At 42.0% G+C, this 23538-nt stretch overlaps 1 protein-coding gene across 1 annotated transcript in view; it reads left to right on the top strand.

Annotated features, from left to right (window-relative positions):
- scp2a (sterol carrier protein 2a) overlaps positions 1–23538 on the top strand; it is a 29194-nt gene that overhangs the window by 408 nt on the left and 5248 nt on the right. Inside the window, exons 2-15 of the mRNA XM_029453984.1 lie at positions 3836–3893; positions 4021–4092; positions 4297–4428; positions 5040–5104; positions 5702–5828; positions 5968–6031; positions 6129–6215; positions 6378–6528; positions 7187–7334; positions 8623–8730; positions 12896–13049; positions 14912–15008; positions 18797–18926; positions 21007–21086. Of these exons, the coding sequence (XP_029309844.1) occupies positions 3836–3893; positions 4021–4092; positions 4297–4428; positions 5040–5104; positions 5702–5828; positions 5968–6031; positions 6129–6215; positions 6378–6528; positions 7187–7334; positions 8623–8730; positions 12896–13049; positions 14912–15008; positions 18797–18926; positions 21007–21086 (1473 nt within the window). The remainder of the gene's footprint in view (positions 1–3835; positions 3894–4020; positions 4093–4296; positions 4429–5039; positions 5105–5701; positions 5829–5967; positions 6032–6128; positions 6216–6377; positions 6529–7186; positions 7335–8622; positions 8731–12895; positions 13050–14911; positions 15009–18796; positions 18927–21006; positions 21087–23538) is intronic.

The following is a 23538-nucleotide window of genomic DNA, read 5'->3' as shown; positions in this document are numbered from 1 at the left end:
TGTGTCAGTTTATGTTTGTAATTTAAGTTTTAAAACTGTTGTTTGTCTTGATTGAGGTATATAGGTCTGAGGTGACTGATCGATGTACTTGTCTCTGTATCTCATGTCTGATGAGTCCATAGTTCCATGTCCAGCACACACTGTGCTCAGGGTCATCACTGCTGCTGTGACGCCGAGGTCGAGAAGTGTCTGATGGTTAGCCGCTGGTGTAACACCGGTTTATACCGTGTACTAACGACAGGTGCCGCTTGAAAGTGCTGTACTACTGTCAGACTGTCACACCACTAACGTCCCCTCATATATATTTCCCAAACATGTATTCATTTCTGTTTTAATTGACAATGTTGCGCAACATAGCGCAGTTTCTCTAACATGGATGTTGTTAGCCGAGCCACCGCAGCCAGTCTGACTAATCAATAACAGAAATATAGAGCTGAATTAATAATAATTACTTTTAGCATGTTTAATAGTGAAATGCGATTACACATTATATACAACTCCGAGTATTGCAACATTAACCAGGCATATGCATATTAAATATCCACCATAAATACTTTGAATGAGTACTTGTTGCTATTCATCAGCTGTTTTCTACCGGCGCAGATTTGATAGACGGGAATTCTCTCACTATGATCCATCATCTGTCTGATATGACAACGTGTGTATGTAGTGAACACACCTGATAACTGGTATAAAAACACAACACGGTGTGCGCCGCTGGATCTGTAGAGATATGCTGGTGTTCAAAACGGCTCACGCCACAATGACAGCAAAAGGTATTTATTCAAAGTGTGGTGAATAATAAATAATATGTCCCATGTAGCCTGATAATGTTCTCCGACGTGTATATGTGTGATCACATTATACCATTAAACATGCGAACATAACACAAGTACTGTTTAGTTATTTGGCTCTAAATGTCTGTTATTGATTAGTCAGACTGGTGTTAGAGAAACTTCACTTTTTACAATCCTTTATTTACGACGCTATGTTGAGCAATATTGTCTATAAATACATAGACAATATTAATTTATGAGAAATATGCACAAGGGGGGTTACTGGTGACAGTCTGACAGTGGTATAACACTTTCAAGCTGCACATAACCCTTTTTATAGTGGATTAAACACGTTTATGAACGGATTTCATGTCAGTTTAGTGCGTTTTAATGAGGATTCATAAGAATGTTGACAGTTCGTCAACTGAGGGTTAACGAGGTCTATCTGCACTTCGACGAGTTTTCAGAAAAACGCATTTGAAAGTTCAACAGTTCATAACGTGGACACTATAAAACCAATTTTGACATATCACATGCTACACACTAGGTAGTGAAATTAAGACTATTTGGGCCATCCAATTCAGTGCGTATTATGGGTAGAAACGAAACTAATTTTGCAGATAGACCTTTGTGGTTCCCGAAATATTTTGGGAAACCAGAGTCCCAAGTCTATCTGACATTTCCCCACCCGAAAATTGAAAATGTAACCCTCAACTGTATTTTATGCAATTTAGCTTCATTTTAAGCTCTAAAAATGTTTACACAAGTTCCACGTGGCAGGAAACTTAAAAGTGAAAATTATATTTGCTAATAAATCTGAATTTTTAAGACTTTTTATTAAACTACTAATGATCTTAACTTGAACTACTATCTACTAGATTACAGCAAAACGTTTTGAATAAGTTATTCCTGCGCTTAAAATGATCACGTGATTCATTTCCCGCCCTGCTATTGGTTGTCAGCAGATAGACCTTTGTGATACTAACATTACAGGACTGTCTCAGAAAATTAGAATATTGTGATAAAGTTCTTTATTTTCTGTAATGCAATTTAAAAACAAAACAAAAATGTCATGCATTCTGGATTCATTACAAATCAACTGAAATATTGCAAGCCTTTTATTATTTTAATATTGCTGATTATGGCTTACAGCTTAAGAAAACTCAAAAATCCTATCTCAAAAAATTAGAATAGTTCCTCAGACCAAGTAAAAAAAAAGATTTATAACAGCAAAACAAAATCAAACATTTGAAAATGTCCATTAATGCACTCAGTACTTGGTTGGGAATCCTTTTGCACGGATTACTGCATCAATGCGGCGTGGCATGGAGGCAATCAGCCTGTGGCATTGCTGAGGTGTTATGGATGCCCAGGATGCTTCAATAGCGGCCTTTAGCTCATTAGCATTGTTGGGTCTGGTGTCTTTCAGCTTCTTCTTCACAATACCCCACATATTCTCTATGGGGTTCAGGTCAGGGGAATTGGCAGGCCAATCGAGGACAGTAATGCCATGGTCAGTACACCAGTTACTGGTGGTTTTGGCACTGTGGGCAGGTGCCAGATCATGCTGGAAAATGAATTCCTCATCTCCATAGAGCTTTTCAGCAGACGGAAGCATGTAGTGCTCTAAAGTCTCTTGGTACACAGCTGCATTTACTCTGGGCTTGATGAAACACAGTGGACCAACACCAGCAGCTGACATGGCTCCCCAAACCATCGCTGACTGTGGGAACTTCACACTGGATTTCAAGCAACTTGGATTTTGCTCCTCTCCAGCCTTTCTCCAGACTCTGGCGCCTTGACTTCCAAATGAAATACAAAACTTGCTTTCGTCTGAAAAGAGGACTTTGGACCACTCTGCAACTGTCCAGTGCTTCTTTTCCATAGCCCAAGTCAGACGCTTCTTCCGTTGTCTTGAGTTCAGAAGTGGCTTGACCATGGGAATACGGCTATTGTAGCCCATTTCCCGGACACGTCTGTGAACAGTGGCTTTTGATACCTGGACTCCAGCTTCAGTCCACTGTCTTTGAAGCTCCCCCAAATTCTGGAAGCGACTCTTCTTCACAATGCTGTTAAGGCTGCGGTCATCTCTCTTGGTTGTGCAGCGTTTCCTGCCACATTTCCCCCTTCCAACAGACTTTTTGTGGATGTGCTTTGAAACTGCACTCTGTGAACAGCTTGCTCTTTGAGACATTTCTTTTTGTGTCTTACCCTCCTGATGGAGGGTGTCAATGATGGTCCTCTGGACAGCAGTCAGATCAGCAGTCTTCCCCATACTTGTGATTTAGTTTACTGAACCAAGCTGAGTGTTTTTCAAGGCTCAGGAAACCCTTGCAGGTGTTTCGAGTTAATTAGACGATTCAAGTGATTCGTTGAACACCCTACTAGTATACCTTTTCATGATATTCTAATATTTAGAGATAGGATATTTGAGTTTTCTTAAGCTGTAAGCCATAATCAGCAATATTAAAATAATAAAAGGCTTGCAATATTTCAGTTGATTTGTAATGAATCCAGAATGTATGACATTTTTGTTTTTTTAATTGCATTACAGAAAATAAAGAACTTTATCACAATATTCTAATTTTCTGAGACAGTCCTGTATGCTTGAACATGTGGAGATAGACCTTTGTAGATCTCACTGACTCAGCAAATATCTACAAAATCTGCATACATTAGTGATGCAGATAGACCCTGTTTTAACCCTCAGTTGACGAGTTGTGCTTCAAGTGGAATATTGCTGAAATTATAATTTGTTTATTGTACAAGCCTGATCTCACTGAAATGTATACAAACAATATTTGTCTGAATTCGTACCAGCTGAATGAGGTTCATATTTTAGTAGTGCTTTCACTTCCAGACGTGCTGTCAAGTCCATCAACACCAGCTTGATTAGAGTGACTCTGTCTAAAGTTTAATCTAATGTAATGCTTTCGGTGACAATAAAGTTGAATGTTTACTAATGCAAAATAATGTTATCGTGTACTTGAGAACAGGAAAAGATGTGAATGCTTATGTTGAATGACACTCACCTTCAGTCAACCTTTATTTTGCTGCAGTTTGACAAGCCTGGATCCCGAAGTAACTATGATTACCCTGACATGGCCAAGGAAGCAGGTGCTTATTTGACAGAATATGGACGTTGTTCAGTCTCTCATAAGATACCTGGATATCTGTGAAATGGATTTTGTTGCCTAACATGTAACAAAGTGTTTTATTACTGTATGTCTACATCCTGTTCTAGGTCAAAAGGCTCTAGCAGATGCAGGAGTCTCATATTCTGCCATTGAACAAGCCTGCGTAGGATACGTCTATGGTAAAATGTGACTTTTTAAAATAATGTTTACATTTAGCATTTTGTCTGAAAGTAGTGAATAGTACCAACTTTGATATTCTTATGTGCATACACTATATGCTCTAACGACGCAAACTAACACTATGTCTCTCATTTTGTATTCACCTGAGTAAAAAGGTCAAATAAAAAAGGAATAACATCTTCTCCCCTCCCTTATTCCCTCAGGGGACTCCACATGTGGGCAGAGGGCCATTTACCACAGCCTGGGCCTCACCGGGATCCCCATCATCAACGTCAACAACAACTGCTCCACAGGCTCCACTGCTCTCTTCATGGCTCGCCAGCTCATTCAGGGATGTGAGTCGAGCAGTTTGCCTTGAAAGTGATAAACCTCCTAAAATCTATACTTTATATATGTGGCTGTAAAGAGCTCACATGGATTCCAATAATAACACATTTTCACAACAGAAGAAAATAATCTTAATTAGAGCCGGTGATATCGACCTATCACAGACAAGCAGCGCAGACTGAGAGACAATAAGCAGCTCCAGTCTTTCTCTACATCGTTCAACACATCGGTGGGAACTAAGAACTGACTTTAGCAAAAATACAGCTGGAGTCAAGACGCGTTACAGCACTAATGGTTAAAACTATAAATCAGCATAACAATATCAATCACCAACATAAACCACTATGTTCTGAACAGACACATTACACACGGTGGGGATGAGTGGAGCAGTGCCTGAACGGTAAATGATATATAAATATATATATAAAGAATATCGGCCGATATATTGATTGGTTTTCACTCCTTAATGTCGTATCGGCATCAGCCCCAAAAATCTAGTACAGGTCGGACTCCAATCAAAGTCCATAGAAACGTCTTTAACTGCTTCTGCAGATTAAATCCATTTATCTATCATTTAAGGACACCTGTGAAATCTCCGAGCTCTTCTCTCTTGCTGCAGGTCTCGCTGACTGTGTGCTGGCCCTCGGGTTTGAGAAGATGGAGAGAGGCTCTTTGTCCTCAAAGGTATGAAACTAAATGCTGTGTGTCGATGTACTGGATGTAGAGGAGGTGGACAAAATAACACTTGACAATATCTTGCAGTCTATCTTCCCCTGTAGGTTTTAAAAGCAGTATGGTCGTTCTTGCTGAAATAAAATCCCCTCATTAATAAACATTTAAAAACAGATCGCAGCAGACACAACAGCTTAGTGTGGCTCCACCCCACGAATGAAGAAATAATTAACTTTATTATACTACTTAAAGAAATACTTGACCCACATAATGATAATTTGTACATCAATCATTCCCTTGTGTCACCTTGAATCCTTGAAGAAAACTTCTGACAGGCCTCCGCGATGAACCACGAATAATAAAAGCAGAGCAAAGTCCTGATGAATAGAAGTAAATGCGGTCTGCGTTTAACAACGGCAAAACTATTGATTGACTTCTTTTAAAACTAATAATTAAAACACCTGGTTTTAGTGAAATGCACGTGTGTTTTCTTCAAGAATTCAAGGTCACACAGGGTGAGTCATTGATATGCTAATGATCAGTTTTATTTCTTTTTATGTATTTTTTGTTTACAAGGTGTAAAACCAAGTTAAACGTACCTGTTTGTAGTTTATGGACAGGACCAATCCCATGGACAAGCACATGGAGGTTATGATCAACCGCTACGGGATGGTGGCAGCTCCAGCAGCACCGCAGATGTTCGGCAACGCTGGCCGGGAGCACATGGAGAAATACGGTACACGCTACATGTGTGTTAGATACAGAGGGAGCTTACAAGGTCTCCACATGTGAACGTGATTGTTGTATCTTGCATAAAGGTCCTGATCTTCCGATATCATATGCAGTAAATGTGTCTATGTTTGAATCTCCTCCAGGCACAAAACCGGAACACTTTGCCAAAATTGCCTGGAAAAACCACAAGCACTCCACCAACAACCCGTAAGACTGGCTTTAAAACAACCATTATTGTTTCAACAATATCCTTTTCTTTGTTTTTCAAGTTTGTGTGTGAGCGTGCGAGTCTACTTTCATGCAGGTATTCCCAGTTCCAGGAGGAGTACAGCTTGGAGCAGGTGATTAACTCCAGGAAGGTGTTCGACTTCCTCACTCTGCTGCAGTGTTGGTAAGAGCCTGATGTACAGTTAGTTCCATCTTTTGAATATACATGAAGTGTGTAACCTTGTCAGTACAGGAGCAGTTATTTCAGTTTGAAGTGCAGAGTTATGGACGACAACTGCTTCAGTTCCTAACACTGCCGTGTCTGCATGTCCTGCTCTTCTGTCAGCCCTACATCAGATGGTGCCGGAGCAGCAGTTTTGGCCAGCGAGGCTTTCGTCAGGAAACACCATCTGGAGAACCAGGCAGTGGAGATCGTGGCCCAAGAGATGGTGACTGACCTCGCCACCACGTTTGAAGAAAACAGCTGCATTAAGATGGTAAGAGATCATTCTTTAACAAAGTGTATCTCATCATGACACAGACAAGAATCACAAGACTCAAAAAGACATGAGACAATACAGAGAAACATACTTCCCTCTCCTCTGTCACGCACGCACATGCACACACATGCACGCACATGTACGCATATGCACACACACATAAGAGGAGCTGGGCCTTGTGTGAGGACCATGCACACACACAAATGCACGCAAATACACACACATGCACGCACACATGAAAGTAGCTGGGCCTTGTGTGAGGACCATGCACACACATGCATGCACATGCACGCACACACACACACACATGCATTCACGCACATACACACACATGCACGTACATACACACACACACACACACACACACACACATAAGAGTAGCTGGGCCTTGTGTGAGGCACATGCACGCACATGCACACACATGCACGCACATGCACACACACATATAAGAGTAGCTGGGCCTCGTGTGAGGCACATGCACGCACATGCACACACACATAAGAGTAGCTGGGCCTCGTGTGAGGACCATGCACACAGTGGAGCTGTATAGTTGATGCACTGGCAGGATAGTTTTACACCTCCTGAAATATGATACATTTGTTTCCTTAAATGAGTTCCTAAACATATGTTCTTTCTGGGGTTTCTTTCTGTTCAGGTGGGATATGACATGTCTCGGTCTGCTGCCAATAAGTGTTATGAAGCTGCGGGTCTGAAGCCCAGTGACGTGGATGTGATCGAGCTGCACGACTGCTTCTCAGCCAATGAGCTCATCACGTATGAGGCTCTGGGGCTGTGTTCAGAGGGTAAGACTGCAGATACCTGACTTCCCCCCCTGCTATTTTAAAACTTGGCTGTTAGATCAGGAATGGATACAATTTCCACTGTCCTACTATACATTAAAATGTCTGCTGATGTGCAAATTAAGTTTAGAGCTGAGTCTGAGTGAATGGTGTGTGACAATAGTGTGTAGAGCAGCCTCCAATGTCAGCCGGTCTCCCTGCTGGTTTGAAATCACCAAATAAACTACAAATTGGCTAATTTCAGAAACTTTTCCTGTTCCTGCCTCTTTGTTTCTGTATTTCGAGGGCATTTGGCTGTGAGACTAAATACAGAACACACTGCTTCCTCAACATCCACATCTTCCACTAATAACAGAAACTGAAAAGAAAAACATGTTTCCTGGATTACCGTAGTGTCACACCACAAATGCCACAGGTATTACTGAACCAAACAGGCATGACAGGACTCTTGTGCATGAAGGAACGAAGAGCCTTCTCCCCAAAGATGAAGGGTTTTAGTCACCGGACGTCTGGATCTTAAGTTATCAGAGGAACAAGCTGAGCAAACGATTGCGGTAGCCGAACAACGTGAAACTCTTTTATTCAGTGTTTTTACCAGTTTTAATCACCGGGTGGTTTTGTCTTGTATATTGTTTGATCAGCTTCATTTACAAATCAAATGAGTGGTCACATAGAGAATTGGAGCGAACAGAAAGTTGGCGTCTGAATGTTGCTGCGGCAAAGAAGCACCCAACATATCTGTGAGGACTGAGCGCTCACTGACGCTACATGTAAGAGTGACTTCTACAAATATATCCCCTCTGGAGATCATTTTGGAAAATGCTGATTTTGTGTATGAAACTATAACACTTTCACACACCGTCAGGCCTTTGACTGCAGATATGTGTTGGCCTGTCCAGTGCGATGTTAAATTAGAGATGAAACTGTCAAGCATGAAGTAAATGTTTTCTAATTTCTTCATATTAGTATAATATGTTGAGGCGCCTTCCTGGGGTCTAGAGACCGACATACTCTCTTCATAGTATTTGTAGTATTCCTTATACGTTTGTAGGAACTTATTATTTGGTTCCCTTTCTTACATCTCCCCTGTCAGGAAGACGTATGACAATGAAATATTCTGAAATAGTTCGCTTTAATCTTTTATATTTTCTCCTGTGATTGTTTTAATTTATCCTTTTCCAAATTATAAATTCTCTTTTTCCAAATATAAAATGCTATTTTATATGTTTGTTGATTATACCGTGCATGTCTTCCCTCTGTACTATGTTTTTGCGTTTCACAACCTCTGCAGGTAAAGCAGGAGAGCTGATTGACAGAGGGGACAACACGTATGGAGGCAAGTTTGTGGTCAACCCCAGCGGCGGTCTCATCTCTAAAGGACATCCTCTGGGCGCCACAGGTACGCTGAGCCTCTGACTCTTGATGAAAGCCTCTTGTCATAAACTGGAGGACAAAGCACACAATACATACTCCAGTCTGGGAAGGAGTGAAAATACTAAATCAGTTTCTAAAAGCATCTGCAGCTAATGTTTATTTTCAACATGTTTGGAGCATCAGATGACTTTTTCAGAAGATGTAAACAACTGTGTTTTATTTGTGACTTGCATGCTGGAGTTTATCTTCACACTTTGCCAAACAACCTCCACAGTGGCCACTAGGTGGCATGTGTCACATAGTTATGGTGATGGCTACCTGGATCATAACAGCCTGCATGTGAGAGAGAGAGAGAGAGAGAGAGATATATATATATATATATATATATATATATATATATATATATATATATATATATATATATATATATATATATATATATATATTTATATTTATATATTTATATATATATATTTATATATATATATTTATATTTATATATATATATTTATATATATATATTTATATTTATATATATATATATATATATTTATATTTATATATATATATATATATATATATATATATATATAGTATATCTCAAAAGTGAGTACACCCTTTAGATTTTTGCAAATATTCTGTTATATCCTTTCAGGGGATAACATTATCCTACTGAAACTTTGATATAACTTAAAGTAGTCAGTGTGGTGCTTGAATAACAGTATAGATTTATTGTCCTTTGAAAATTACTCAGTACACAGCTGTTAATGTCTAAACAGCTGGCAACAAAAGTGAGTACACCCCATAGTGAACATGTCCTAATTGTGCCCAATGATGTTGTTTTCCCGCCCTGGTGTCATGTGACTCGTTAGTGTTACAAGGATTCAGGTGTAAATGATAAGCAGGGCTGTTAAATTTGGTGTTTTGGGCACAATTCTCTCTGAATGCTGGACAACATGGCACCTCATGGCAAGGAACTCTCTGAGCGGCTGAAAAAAAGGATTATTGCGCTTCACAAAGATGGCCTTGGCTATAAGAAGATTGCCAACACCATGAAAATGAGTTGCAGCACAGTGGCTAAGATCATACAGCGGTTTTCCAGGACAGGTTCCACTCGGAACAGGCCTCGCCAGGGTCGACCAAAGAAGTTGAGTCCACGTGCTCAGCGTCATATCCAGAGGTTGGTTTCCAAAAATAGACGTGCGAGTGCTTCCAGCATTGCTGCAGAGGTTGCAGAAGTGGGATGTCAGCCTGTCAGTGCCCAGACCATACGCCGCACACTGCATCAAATCGGTTTGTATGGCCGTCGCCCCAGACAGAAGCCCCTTCTGAAACCGATGCATAAGAAAGCCCGCAAACAGTTTGCTGAAGACAATGAATCCAAGAACATGAGTTACTGGAACCATGTCCTGTGGTCTGATGAGACCAAAATAAACCTGTTTGGGTCAGATGGTGTCCGGCGTGTGTGGCGGCACCCTGGTGAGGAGTACCAAGACAAATGTGTTTTGCCTACAGTCAAGCATGGTGGTGGCAGCATCATGGTCTGGGGCTGCATGAGTGCTGCCGGCACTGGGGAGCTGCATTTCATTGAGGGACACATGAATTCCAATATATACTGTGACATCCTGCAGCAGAGCATGATCCCCTCTCTTCGGAAACTGGGCCGTAGGGCAGTTTTCCAACATGATAATGACCCTAAACACACCTCCAAGATGACAACGGCCTTGCTGAAGAAGCTGAAGGTTAAGGTGATGGACTGGCCAAGTATGTCTCCAGACCTAAACCCAATTGAGCACATGTGGGGCATCCTCAAGAGGAAGGTGGAGGAGTGCAAGGTGTCCAACATCCGTGCGCTCCGTGATGTCGTCGTGGAGGAGTGGAAGAAGATTCCAGAAGCAACCTGTGCAGCTCTGGTGAATTCCATGCCCAGGAGGGTTAAAGCAGTGCTAGATAACAATGGTGGTCACACAAAATATTGACACTTTGGGCACAATTTAGACATGTTCACTATGGGGTGTACTCACTTTTGTTGCCAGCTGTTTAGACATTAACAGCTGTGTACTGAGTAATTTTCAAAGGACAATAAATCTATACTGTTATTCAAGCAGCACACTGACTACTTAAGTTATATCAAAGTTTCAGTAGGATAATGTTATCCCCTGAAAGGATATAACAGAATATTTGCAAAAATCTAAAGGGTGTACTCACTTTGAGATATACTGTAGTATATATATATATATATACATATATATATATATAATATATATATATATATATATATATTTATTTGATGGTATAATATATATATATATTATATAGTTAATGTATATATTTATTTAATATATATATATATAAGCTATATAATATATATATATATGATATATATATATATATATATTTAATTTATATATATATATATAATATATATATATATTATATATATATATATATATCTAATATATATAATATATATATATATATATTAATATATCTATATTATATAAACCAACACTACATTTTCAATTGGTCATTTTGAGAAAATACATGTACAAGTCCTCACGGAGAAGATAAGGAGAGTGTTGCTTGTATGTGAAGACGCAGCATGATGAGGTCTTAAGTCCTTTAGCTTATTAGGATAATAGAGAAATGCAAAAGCTCATTAACCAGATGGGATAAAATACTTAGCCATAACGCTAGCGCTGGAGCTGTCCCTGCCGGATTAGGGAGTTGTCAGATTAGGAGTCAGTTTGTCACCTCTCTCAGTCAAACTGTTGTGTTTGCAGAATGCTTCTTCACCTGGACACAGAGACAGACGAGGGGATCGTAGCCACGCTCCGTCGTTCTTTTTTAAGGATCATCCCCAAGAAAAATATATTTTAATTTACATTTTCCCTTCTCAGCCTCTTTGTCGGGGCTCGACGGTAACCATGTGAGACATCTGGATCAATTGTTTGACTTTTTTGACATATAAAAAGTAGGTTCAGCAAACAACAAAACGTGCACCCCAAAATATATAAATGTTTCATATTGGTTGCATTAGTGATATTCAAACAAGCTGAGGTTGGTGTCACTTGAGAGACCCACAGTCCAAGACTGCTGAAGGGACAACGGGTCTGAATCTGGGAATCCGCACAAAGGGAGCGAACTGGAGCTGCTGGAATCATTTTTGAGGGAAAGACGCTAATAGCTTTAAGCAGCAGAATGCAAACTTAAGTTCTTTGTTCCCTCTCAGTCTCTTAGTTCACAGGGCGTCCGTCTAAAGTTCAGATCACACGGCGCACAGCACTGCGTCACTCACAACCAGTTAGGACATTACAAAAACAATAACATTAAAGTGATTTTCTCGCGTCACATTCTGTTAGGACGCGGTAACAACGAAAGACCCGCAGTCACATTCCCAAGACTGATCCCATGGTTAATGTCTAAAGCTGGAATCTGTGAAGAACATAACAGCAGCTGCACTACTGCTATCTTATATACCAGGAATTGAGAGTGCAGCTGTACAGAGCGTCTTTCAGCTCTTCAGCAAATGTACAGTTTTGATTACTCTCACTGCTCTCATCAACATTGTTTCCAGCTGCAAAAAGCAGCTGTTTTTAGCAAAACATCTCTGATGTTACCTGTCCAGCATAAATCAGAGACGGACAAAGTTAGCACCTGGCCGGTGAACATAGTGGAGCATTTAGCAGCTCATGAAACAGATTGTTCTTTCTCAGGAGTTGGTGGAGACCAAAAACAGAGCTGAAAGGAGACTTGTTCTCACATTTATTAGGTGACTAATGAAACCATTCCAAATGAATGCTAATGTCTGTCTGTGTCCGCCTGATGTGTAAATAATAAACTTTTTTCCATATCCGCTTTATATGGGGAGAATGTCAGTGTTGCGTTTACAGCTGGCTTCTGCTGCCCCCAAGTGGACAAGACAATCAGCTAATACAGATTTAAATAGTGTTAACAGAATTATGTGTTTTATTTTGTTCTGTGCAGCAAATGTACCTTAAAACAAATTGAAATACTTCCACTAATGCATTTTACAACTTGTATGTATTTATTGGACTTCTCTTAAGTTTGTGTTGGATGATATACATGTTCAGCCATTCACAGCTTCCTGAGGCTTTAATGACATGATCTAATACCCCACATCCCCCTCTGAGAGTCACGTCACCCTCTCCCTCCTCGTGTTCTCTCAGGTCTGGCCCAGTGTGCAGAGCTGTGCTGGCAGCTCCGAGGGCTGGCTGACAAGAGGCAGGTCCCAGGGGCCAAAGTGGCCTTGCAACACAACATTGGCTTGGGAGGAGCTGTGGTTGTCGCTCTCTACAGGTTGGGATTCCCTCAGGAGGCCAGGTGAGGAAGTAGTTACCAACCATTGTTATTAGTTCAGTTGAAAACTTTATGGAGCATACATGTAAGGGGTTTCCCAGACTAAGAATTTACATAGTCGAATATGGTTGATAACATTTTTATCCTATCGTCGACTGATTGTTGAATGTTTTTTTGCTCATTGATTGATGCTGTAATCGACCTTGAGCCGTGTCTCAAACTGTTGTATTGGGTCCTTTAATTTTAGGGAATTTAGCCTGTAAAGTCCTTTTTTAAAATGAACCCTAGACCATAGTTTTTAGCCTGCTTGCTTTTCATAGTTGTGAATAGTACTTTTGGCCCTAAGTCCCCACCCACCTCAGTGCAGCAATCCACAGACATAAGGGACGACAGGGGACAGTCTGAGAGAGAGAGCGCCTCCTCCTGCGTCACAGAAAATATGTTTAGCGCTCTGATAGTGCTACTGTTTAATGTGAGTGCTCTGATAAATAGATCTCTTTTTAAAACTGTGTGTGTGTGTGTGTGTGTGTGTGTGTGTGTGTGTGTGTGTGTTTAAAGTGCTTTGAGTGGTCAGAAGAGTAGGCTATACAAATGCAAGTCCATTTCCCAGCCATTAATGGGCCTTGTGCTGTAGATAAAGTACACAGCTTTATCCTCTGTTGCTATTCTTCGTATGCAAACACGTGACGTATGCGTGCGACGCCATGTTGGTTGGTATACAAATCAACAATGGCGTCTAAAGCGAACAACAACAACTCCGACTTCTTCAAAGTATTGTGACTCTCTGGAGTCCTCTGCAAAGGCAAGATTCAGAGAAAAAGTCCAACTTTGCGGCCGTGACCCGTACACGCTAAAGCTGTCTGATTATATTGAGGATTTAGAGTCATTACCGCCTATTGAATATCCGGATATTGTGAACTACCTTGTGCTACAAACGTCGTGGGCAACCAACGCACAAATGAAGGCATACAAGAGCTTAGATGCTTATAATTTCTTTGTTTCTGGCTGGGTTGGTAGTCTTCTTACCAAACCCCTGAAAGATGACAGGGTGCTCGTCCATGCCCGTGTAAATCACTCTCAAAGAGCTCGAGATACACCGCTCAAGCCGTGCTTTGTGAGTGAGAAGAGCGGCGATGTTATCCTCGCACACTGTGATTGTATGGCTGGATTAAGCAAAGCATGTTCACACATTGGTGCTTTGCTTTTCGCAAGTGAAGAAGGCTCAAGAATAAGCCAAACAAAAACATGCACAGAAGAAAAGAGCAAATGGCTGCTATCATAAAGCTTTGCCGCTTCTCCTGTTGACGAGAAGTAAGGTCTTACAGTGTTCGGGTATATCATAAGCACAAATGTTTAACGTAAACATTGAAGACATAGCTTTAGCATGAGCTCTTACCAGATATAAAGTGGACGCCACACACACGGGTGAATTGTGCTTTTTCTTCTGTTAAATCCTCACGAGTTATGTTGCTAAACCAGTTTACGGCGTTCGGTAGACAGTAATTCATCCCTCTTTTGTGGATCGTTGTTTTTGATGATTTTAGGAAATCTAAAGAACCGTTTCTCTGGGTCACGAGTAGCGTTATGACCACAATTATACACTGCGCACACGATTGGCATTTTCTTTCAATCTTAGACTTTTAAATACAAAGAAAATTACGAAGCGTTGCAGCAAATCCCACGCGAACGGGCACCGTCTTGGTTGTGTATACCAACCAACATGGTTGACTTCCGGGTTGGGAAATAAGCGTGACGTCACATGCACACGATCTATTGTGCAACAGAACATTTAGAAGTAAATCTGAGTCAAGGTGAAACTTCAGATGGCTGAAGTCCTTTTTTTCACAGTGTTTGCTTTGTGTCTCGCTGCTTTATTCTGCTTGCAGTTCCCGCATAGCTGCAGTTCCCAGAAGCTCAGTCGGCGGTGTTGAAGGGTTCAAAGCTTACTCTGTCTTCAAAGAGTTGGAAAAGAATCTGCGGGAGGTATAACAGCACACCATCACTAACAAAAGTCTTAATCTAGATATCCCGTGTTTGATCATATGGAATCATTATCTTTGCATTTAATTTGAAATGTGTCGATGTGTTACATTGTCTTTGTTCCTTTTAGCCTACTGATCATTCCATGTTAAGCAAATGTTACGGTATTTCAATGCTTTTATGCACTAAAGCAACATGCAGTATTGCACCTACTTACTGTACATGTTCAGTTTTAGGGCCATGTAGCATACACACCTTTTACCTTAGCATTCACCACGCACGCACGCACGCAAACACACTCTACGAGAAGCACTCCACGAGTTTGGCCGTGGTAAGTGAATCCGTTTAGAAGTTATACGCCTTTTTGTTACAGGCCACTTTCACTGCCACGCACCCTTTTTGCCAATATAGACGGAGAGCAATGCGTCATACTCTGAAAGACAAGCCCACTGGAGGGGAAAACAATCAACGCCACAATATGCAACCAAGAGCTGAAACTAGCAAAATGCATTTATGCCTCTTTAATAATAAACAAATGCATATGAAGGAAATGTGTACGAAGAGGGTTTTGATTAAAATAAACCAATAACAAAATGAAGCCTGCAGGAGTTAGGTTATTGTTGGGCATCATGAACTCTTGCATGAGTATCACTAAAATCTTCCCCGAAGCAGGAAACCTTGTGGAAAGGTGTTCACTGTGCGATCCCCCACCTCTCTTAAGCCCTAAAGCAGGGGTCTCAAACTCAATTTACCTGGGGGCCACTGGAAGTAGAGTCTGGGTGAGGCTGGGCCGCATCAAATATTCCACAAAATAAGTAATAACAGTTCAGAACATGAATGGTTCTTCAGAACATATGCTTCTCTGACCTACTCCTTGCTGCCAGAGACCTGGCAGCGCTTCCTCTTACACAGCTGAGCCACATTTGGCTTGAGGGAGGAAGCAATTGAGACCCCCAGTATGGCTTGAAGATGCTCATCAGTAAGTTTGGACCTGTACTTTGACTTATTAAAGTTCATGGTGGAGAAGAGCTTTTCACACAGATATGTGCTCCCAAAAAGACACATGGTCCGCTTGAACATCCTCTCAAAAATTGTCCAAGCTTGTCTGCTTTTCCACTCACCTCCTTGAACTTGGCTTTGAGTTCAGAATTGCACTGCAGGTCAATGAGCTCCATTTGAAGCACAGGAGGGGCATCTTGCAAATCGAAGGAGAAGTGGTCAGAAAAAATTGGCTTGAAGTCTGCAAACCTGTGATCAAATTCCTCCTGTAGCTTTACAATGGCATCAGCATACTTCTCACCACTGAATGGTGTGCCCACATCCATGAGTGCCTTGCATGCTGGGAAATGGCAGAGGTTTGTCTGAGAGAGCTGGGCTTTCCATAGCACAAGTGTTGTGGAGAATGTTCTGACGTTGTCATATGCAGCACTGACCAGCTGCCCCTGGCCTTGTAATGTCTTGTTCAGTACATTCAGCTCCTGTGTGATGTCAACAAGAAAAGCTAAGTCCATGAGCCATTTGGGATCACTTAGCACAGGAACAGCCATCCTATCCTTCTCCATGAAGGCTTTCACTTCTGCTCTCAACTCAAAAAACCTCTTTAAGACGTTTCCCCTGCTGAGCCAACGTATCTCGATGAAGTAGAACACATCCTCATATGCTGACTCCATTTCCTCCAAAAAGGCGCGGAACTGGCGGTGCTTTAAGCCCCTGGATCTGATATGGTTGATGCATTTCACAACGACAGACATCACATTGTCAAACTTCAGGTAATTGCTGCAAGGGGCCTGCTGATGGATAATGCCGTGCAGAGCAATGGCCTCCTCCACACCCTCATTTCCCACCAGTCCATTTCTCCTCCCTGTCATTGATGGCGCTCCGTCGGATGTTATTCCAACAAACCTCTTCCATGGTAAACCGGCATCCACAATGGCATCACACAGCTGGTGGAATATTTCCTGAGCGGTGGTCTGGCCATGCATTGGAATCACTGTGAGCAACTCCTCCATCACTTCAAAATTGTCGTCAACACCGCGGACATACATTGCGAGCTGCGCAGTGTCGGTGATGTCTGTGCTCTCATCAAGAGCGACTGAGTATGCATGGAAATGTTTGTCTTTCTCACGCAGTTGATCACGCAGTTGATGTTACCCGACAGGTCAGAAATGCACTCTGCCACTGTGTTGGCTGAAAGGCTGATGTTGCTTAACTGACCCTTCTTTTCCAGACAGACTATACTTGCAGCCTGTAACATGCACTTTCTGATGAACTCGCTGTCTTTGAATGGCTTTCCCGCCTTAGCAATCATCTCACTCACCACGTAGCTAGCTTCGACTGCCGCATCACTCTCTTGGCTTGCTTTCTTGAAAAAATCTTGTTGCGACATGTTTTAAGATTGGCGACCTTTGTCCTCTTTCTCCCTGGTATTGTGCATACTCCTCAGCATGTCTAGTTGAGTAATGGTGTCTGATGTTGTATTCCTTGTGCACCGCAACTTTCTCTGTGCATATAAGACACGTCGGGGTGCCCCAGTGCTCAACAAAAACATATTCCGTCTCCCACTTTTCCGACTCGTGCAACGACTCGGCAAAAAGGTGCGTGTGAGAAAAACGTGCGGGCCGCACTAACACTAAACTTTGATGTCAAGTAGGGGGCTGCAAAATATCGTCCAGCGGGCCTCAATTGGCCCGTGGGGCGCGAGTTTGAGACCCATGCCCTAAAGAGAGAGCGTCCTCACACCTGATTGGCCAAGAGGGAAAATGCGCCAAGCTGCTCTCAATTCTTAATCAGGAGCCAACAGGTGATCTGAATAACCTGCAATCAACTCAGGGTGATTGTGACAGTCAGCTCAAATGAATTAGGAAAAGGGAAATGACAACAAGTACCAATAGTATGTACTGTTACAATAAACAACAACAATGTCGTTCTTTGGAAGTGCAATGATCGACAACTCCCAATCAAAAACATAAAGCCTGTTTGTTCAACACTCACAACGCACGATGTTTGTATCTTGTTGTTGTTTTATGTTACATTACATTACAGTAATGTCCAAAGCGATTTACCATAAGTAAAGACTAATGTCGGTGATAAGCGCTAAATTAATGCAATTTAATGACTTTACTCATTAACTTACTTTATGTGCATTAGGCTGATGCTTTGGGCCTTTATAAATAGACAAACAGTTCTTTAAATGGAGGCACACAAACAATACCCAGGCAACTGTGTTAGAAAACCACTTCGGCCCGTCAGTGACTGTCACTTCTCACCTACACGTGACGTGGCTGGGGCTCTGGGTTGTTGGTGCAGCGGAGAGCTGCTTTGCATTCATGATGTGTAGAAGTGGTCAGGTTAGTGTACATTGAAGAACAATTACACTAATGGATAGTGAAGAAGCAATCAGATGAACTGATAAAGAGGGAGACATTGTTAGAACGGAAAGAAACGGAAATAATTGAAGAGGCGCTGGACTATTTACACAATATTATCATATCTGTATTATAACCAAGATATCAATATAATCTTTTTTAATTAAAGACCGGTATATTGTGACTTGAATTCACTCCAGCTTTTTAGTACTAGGCCAGAAAATATAGGCCTTGTATAACTACACGGTTAACATTAAACTGCTTTGCATTACAAATGAAGAATCCATTACATACAATGAAATGACAGTTTTAACCTGATAGATTCCGACCTTAATTACAAAACCCAAACAACTGAGATTTTAATTATTCATGTCTTTGTTTACAAACAATATCTGTCAACTCAAATTCCCTGTGGACCCCCCGCAGGACGGAGAGCAGCTTGTCAAGAAGATTGGTGGAGTGTTTGCCTTTAAAGTGAAGGATGGACCAGAGGGGAAAGAGACCACCTGGGTCGTCGATGTGAAAAATGGGAAAGGTTCTGTCAGCACAGATCCAGGTGTGTATCTCAACAGAGGATGAAATTCATAAAGAAATGTATTTCCATCCGCGGCCTTATTCTCCCATGGATGTTGTATTCTGCTCAGGAGGATGTGGCTCAGGGATACTCAGAAATGTTGCTTTTAATACACAACACAACTTCTCTGGCAGTCAGACGAAAATTGCTGTAAAAAACATGTATTTTCACGCAGCAGGACTTCTTTCTTCTCTCCCTCAGCCCATTTCCACTTACCTACTGTAACTCTCAGCGGCTGTACGTATGATTTATTACTGATATCATTTTATGTGGCTTTCTGTTTCTTACATACACACACGCATCTATTACTTATTATACTAATACTTACACACAAAACATGTTCCACACAGGCTGGAGAAACCAATTTCTGAACTCGCCTCTTTTTCCTTGAAGCTCAAAAGAGAAATGGGTTCAAAATTGATAAAAACGCCATTTAAACTTTGAATTGAGAAATTCTTCAGCTTTTCTTCGGGTGTGGTAATTTGAACAGTATTAGGTAATCTTGATGATACAATTGAAAGCTTGAGATTTTTCAATTTTGGGTGCAGATGTGTTGTATGTTCTGTGTATTGTATAGTGAACATATAACAAAAATAAATATTTAATGTCTTCTTTGGATTTAAAGACCGATGAAGCTGCTGATATGAACATTAAAACATGAAACTAATTAAAAGCTCACAACTCAGAAGGGGAACAGCAACACACAGACAAACACAGAGTCTCTGAAAGCACAATCTTTTCTATTTGATGCCTTAATCATTTTGATAGAGGCTGAAGGAGTTGTATTCTGCCTTTTTAGAACATGATTGTGGCAGCTGCGCACACTCGTATGTAACATGCACACACACATCAAAGTTCTCTTAGGCTATTATTTCTGAGGTCACCGTAGCCTTTCCATCTGACTCATTGTGCAGGAAATGGAAAGAATTCTTCATGAAGTCCTGAAATGCTCTGTGAAAATACCATTTCCACACAGGAAACAGAAACTGAGTGAAGCAGGACATCTTTAAAAGATTGAGGGAGTCAGACACAGGAGACAAGGAGGAAGACAGCCAGCAGCAGAGCAGTTTATACAATCTGTTTTTAGATTTGTTTCCAATATTAAATTAAAAACTATTCAAATTTATAATTTTATTACTACCAATATGTGACTTGTAATGTACTTTTTGTGGAAAAGATTGACCCGATTATCACTACAAGGGACATGTTATACACATAAAGAAAGAAATAACATTATTCTTACATACTAAAAATACTTTTTTCATCCCCAGAAGGATATGACTCTTCTGTACTTATGTTAATGATACTCAGCATCTCAGTACGTCACAGATAAAAATGTGTTAAATCACAAAACCGGAAGTAAAAACACTTCAATGATGTTGTCTCTAAAGAAACAGCCTAATGAGAATCTCAAAAAAAGATGTGCCATTATCCTGTAATTGCCATTTGTGGCTGCTGTTTATGATAATGACATAGTCTCACTTTAATGTGGTTATTGTCATTAATTTTATAATAGTAGTGTATTAACTGACAGTGTGACAATGTGAAGGAGGTCGCTCGTAGTGATGAACCTACAGAGAATCATCCCCTGATGTGCAGCTCCTGCAGAGCCCTATAGAGCTTCAGCTCATTGTTAACTCCATATAATATATAATATATAATATACTGTGTTGCTTCAGTCTCATGGGGTCGTCTCTGTCACAGCAGGCAGCTCGTTCCTGTGAAAAAGCTCTAAAAAGCCACAGCGCACCATAACGCTGCGGTTCATGCTGACTTTTAAAGCTTGTAATGTTGACTGTTCAGAAACTATGTTTTTACACCAGTGGAACGTTTCATCCAAATGTCAAGTGTACGCTTGAGTGCTTTCTATTTAGAGCATTGCAGTAATGGTGACTCACGTATGCCTCTTTTGTACAATGTACGTTTTTTTACCTTTTTTTTTTTACCTTTTGAGCGCATGGCGTGTGTCTGTGTGTCTGTGTGCATGAGTTAGTTCTGATGCATCTGATTTATTGTGGTACTTAGCCATATTAAATAAGCCTCTTCATTTTTATTCTTTAAGGTAAAAAGGCAGACTGCACCTTAACCATGAGTGACGGGGATCTTCTGGATCTGATGACAGGAAAGTTGAACCCACAAACGGTATGTAATTATGAATTAACCATCTCTATATGTGAAAGCACCCTGAATTTATGGCTAAACACACAAATATCAAAAAAGTCAAAAACGGCTCTTTGTCCTGGTGCAGGTTCTTTGGGCAGCGAAACCAATCTTGTGAAATTGTCATAATTAGCGTTTAATTCTTGTCTTATGGCCAAAAACGTGAACTTTATCTTTGTCCACCAAATTCTATGCAGTTCATACTTTCATACAAATGGAAGTTTGTGCCAAATTTAAAGAAATCCCCTTAATATGTTTCTGAGATATCGTGTTCACAAGAATGGGACGGACGGATGGACAACCTGAAAACATAATGAAACATAATGATAAAAAAACGAAAATATTACTTTTTACAATATGGCAACTTTAAAGCAACAGGAAACCCATAACTGTGAATTTTCATTACCACTACAAAGGTGTTGACTCTTCTGGCCTTCATTGTCATGAGCCCTCTCCCTGCCTGGTAACACCACTAATTGTTTTCAATTATGTGCCACTCTGCTCCCTGCTCTCTCTACTCTGTCTGATTACCTCCACCTGTCTCTGCTCTGCTCCACCCTCGTTAACCTACCAGCTGCACTGCATTTACCACTCATCATGCCCTGTATAGAAAGCCCTGTTTATCAGTCCACACTTGTCAGATCGTCTGTAAGCCTGCATCGGAACCCTGCCTGCCTGGCTGTCTGCTTTCAACTCTGACTCCTGATCTGTGATCCCGGACCTGTTACTACTACTCTGATCTTCAGCCCCGGTAAATCCGACTTGCCTTCCGCCTTACGACTACGAGTTTTGAATATCCCTGAACTGTACTACTGCCGTGCCTCATTCGGTCCTGTTGTGTGTGTGTTTCAATAAATCCTTGATCTCGAAATTGCGCTCCTGGGTCCTCGTCTGTCTGTCCTGACAGAACGATCTGACCATCATGGACCCAGCGCACGCCCAGACCAGCATGCTGGTAGAGACTGAGATGTCTGCCCTACAGCGACTGGAACGCACTGAGGGAGACATCAATCGGATGACCGGCGATATCGCTTCCCTGCTCCAACTCAGCCACCAACAACAATTTAACCAGCAGCAACAACACATTCAACAACAGCTCCAACAGCAGCAACAACAACTAAGCCAACTCAATCAACCTGAGCCCATGGAGATTGGTCGTGTCTCCCTCACCCCCGAGGAGCGACGGCGCCGTCTAGCCTCAAACCTTTGTCTCTACTGCGGTGGCGAGGGTCATCGTGTCACCACCTGCCCGTCAAAAGCCGCAGCTCACCAGGTGTAGGGGAGATCCGGGTGAGCTCAACACATCTTCAGTCTCCCCCCATCCGAAAACCCCTGCTTCAGCTCCGCCTTCAACTTTCCGACACAACTCACACCCTGGCCGCCCTAGTGGATTCCGGAGCCGAAACAAACATAATGGACACAGAGCTCGCGCGGCAACTGGCCGTGAACCGTCAACAACTCACTCCACCCGTTCCTGCACGAGCCCTGGATGGACACCGTCTCGGCACCGTCACTCACATCACGGCCCCTGTGACAATTCTGCTGTCAGGAAACCACCACGAGTCCATCCAGTTCCACCTCCTACCCTCACCCGGCCAACCACTCATCCTTGGATTTCCGTGGCTCCGTCTTCATAACCCCCAACTTGACTGGGAAACAGGCACAATACGCGAGTGGGGGAGGGGCTGCCATCGGACCTGCTTAAAGGGAGCCATCTTGCCAATCGACCGGGGAGCTTCCAGCACCGCCCCTGACATATCCAATGTTCCTGCCTGTTATCACAACTTGAGAGAGGTGTTCAACAAGTCCAAGGCCACGTCTCTGCCACCACACAGACCATATGACTGCGCCATCGACCTTCTGCCTGGCACCACACCCCCGAAGGGCCGTCTCTACTCGCTGTCAGCCCCAGAAAGAAAAGCCATGGAGGACTACATAAACGACTCACTGGCCACCGGCATAATCCGTCCATCATCTTCCCCCGCGTGAGTGGGATTCTTCTTTGTCGGAAAAAAGGATGGCTCTCTCCGTCCGTGCATTGATTACCGGGGCTTGAACGACATTACAGTCAAGAATTGTTATCCTCTACCCCTACTCTCCTCTGCCTTTGAACTGCTGCAAGGGGCCACAGTGTTCACCAAGCTAGACCTGCGGAATGCCTACCATCTGGTGCGGATGAGAGAGGGTGACGAGTGGAAGACTGCGTTCAACACTCCAACAGGACACTACGAATATCTCGTCATACCTGTTCGGTCTCACCAATGCCCCAGGAGTGTTCCAGGCGCTGGTAAACGACATCCTCAGAGACATGCTCAATAAGTTTGTTTTCGTTTACCTTAACGACATTTCGATCTTTTCAAAGACTCAGACAGAACACACTCACCATGTCCAGTTGGTTCTACGCCGGTTGCTGGAGAACTCTCTCTTCGTGAAG

The sequence above is a fragment of the Cottoperca gobio genome, chromosome 17, assembly GCF_900634415.1.
Source record: "Cottoperca gobio chromosome 17, fCotGob3.1, whole genome shotgun sequence".
NCBI lineage: Eukaryota > Metazoa > Chordata > Actinopteri > Perciformes > Bovichtidae > Cottoperca > Cottoperca gobio.
Note: the sequence above shows the minus strand (reverse complement) of the source record. Positions and strands in the feature narration are given on the sequence as shown.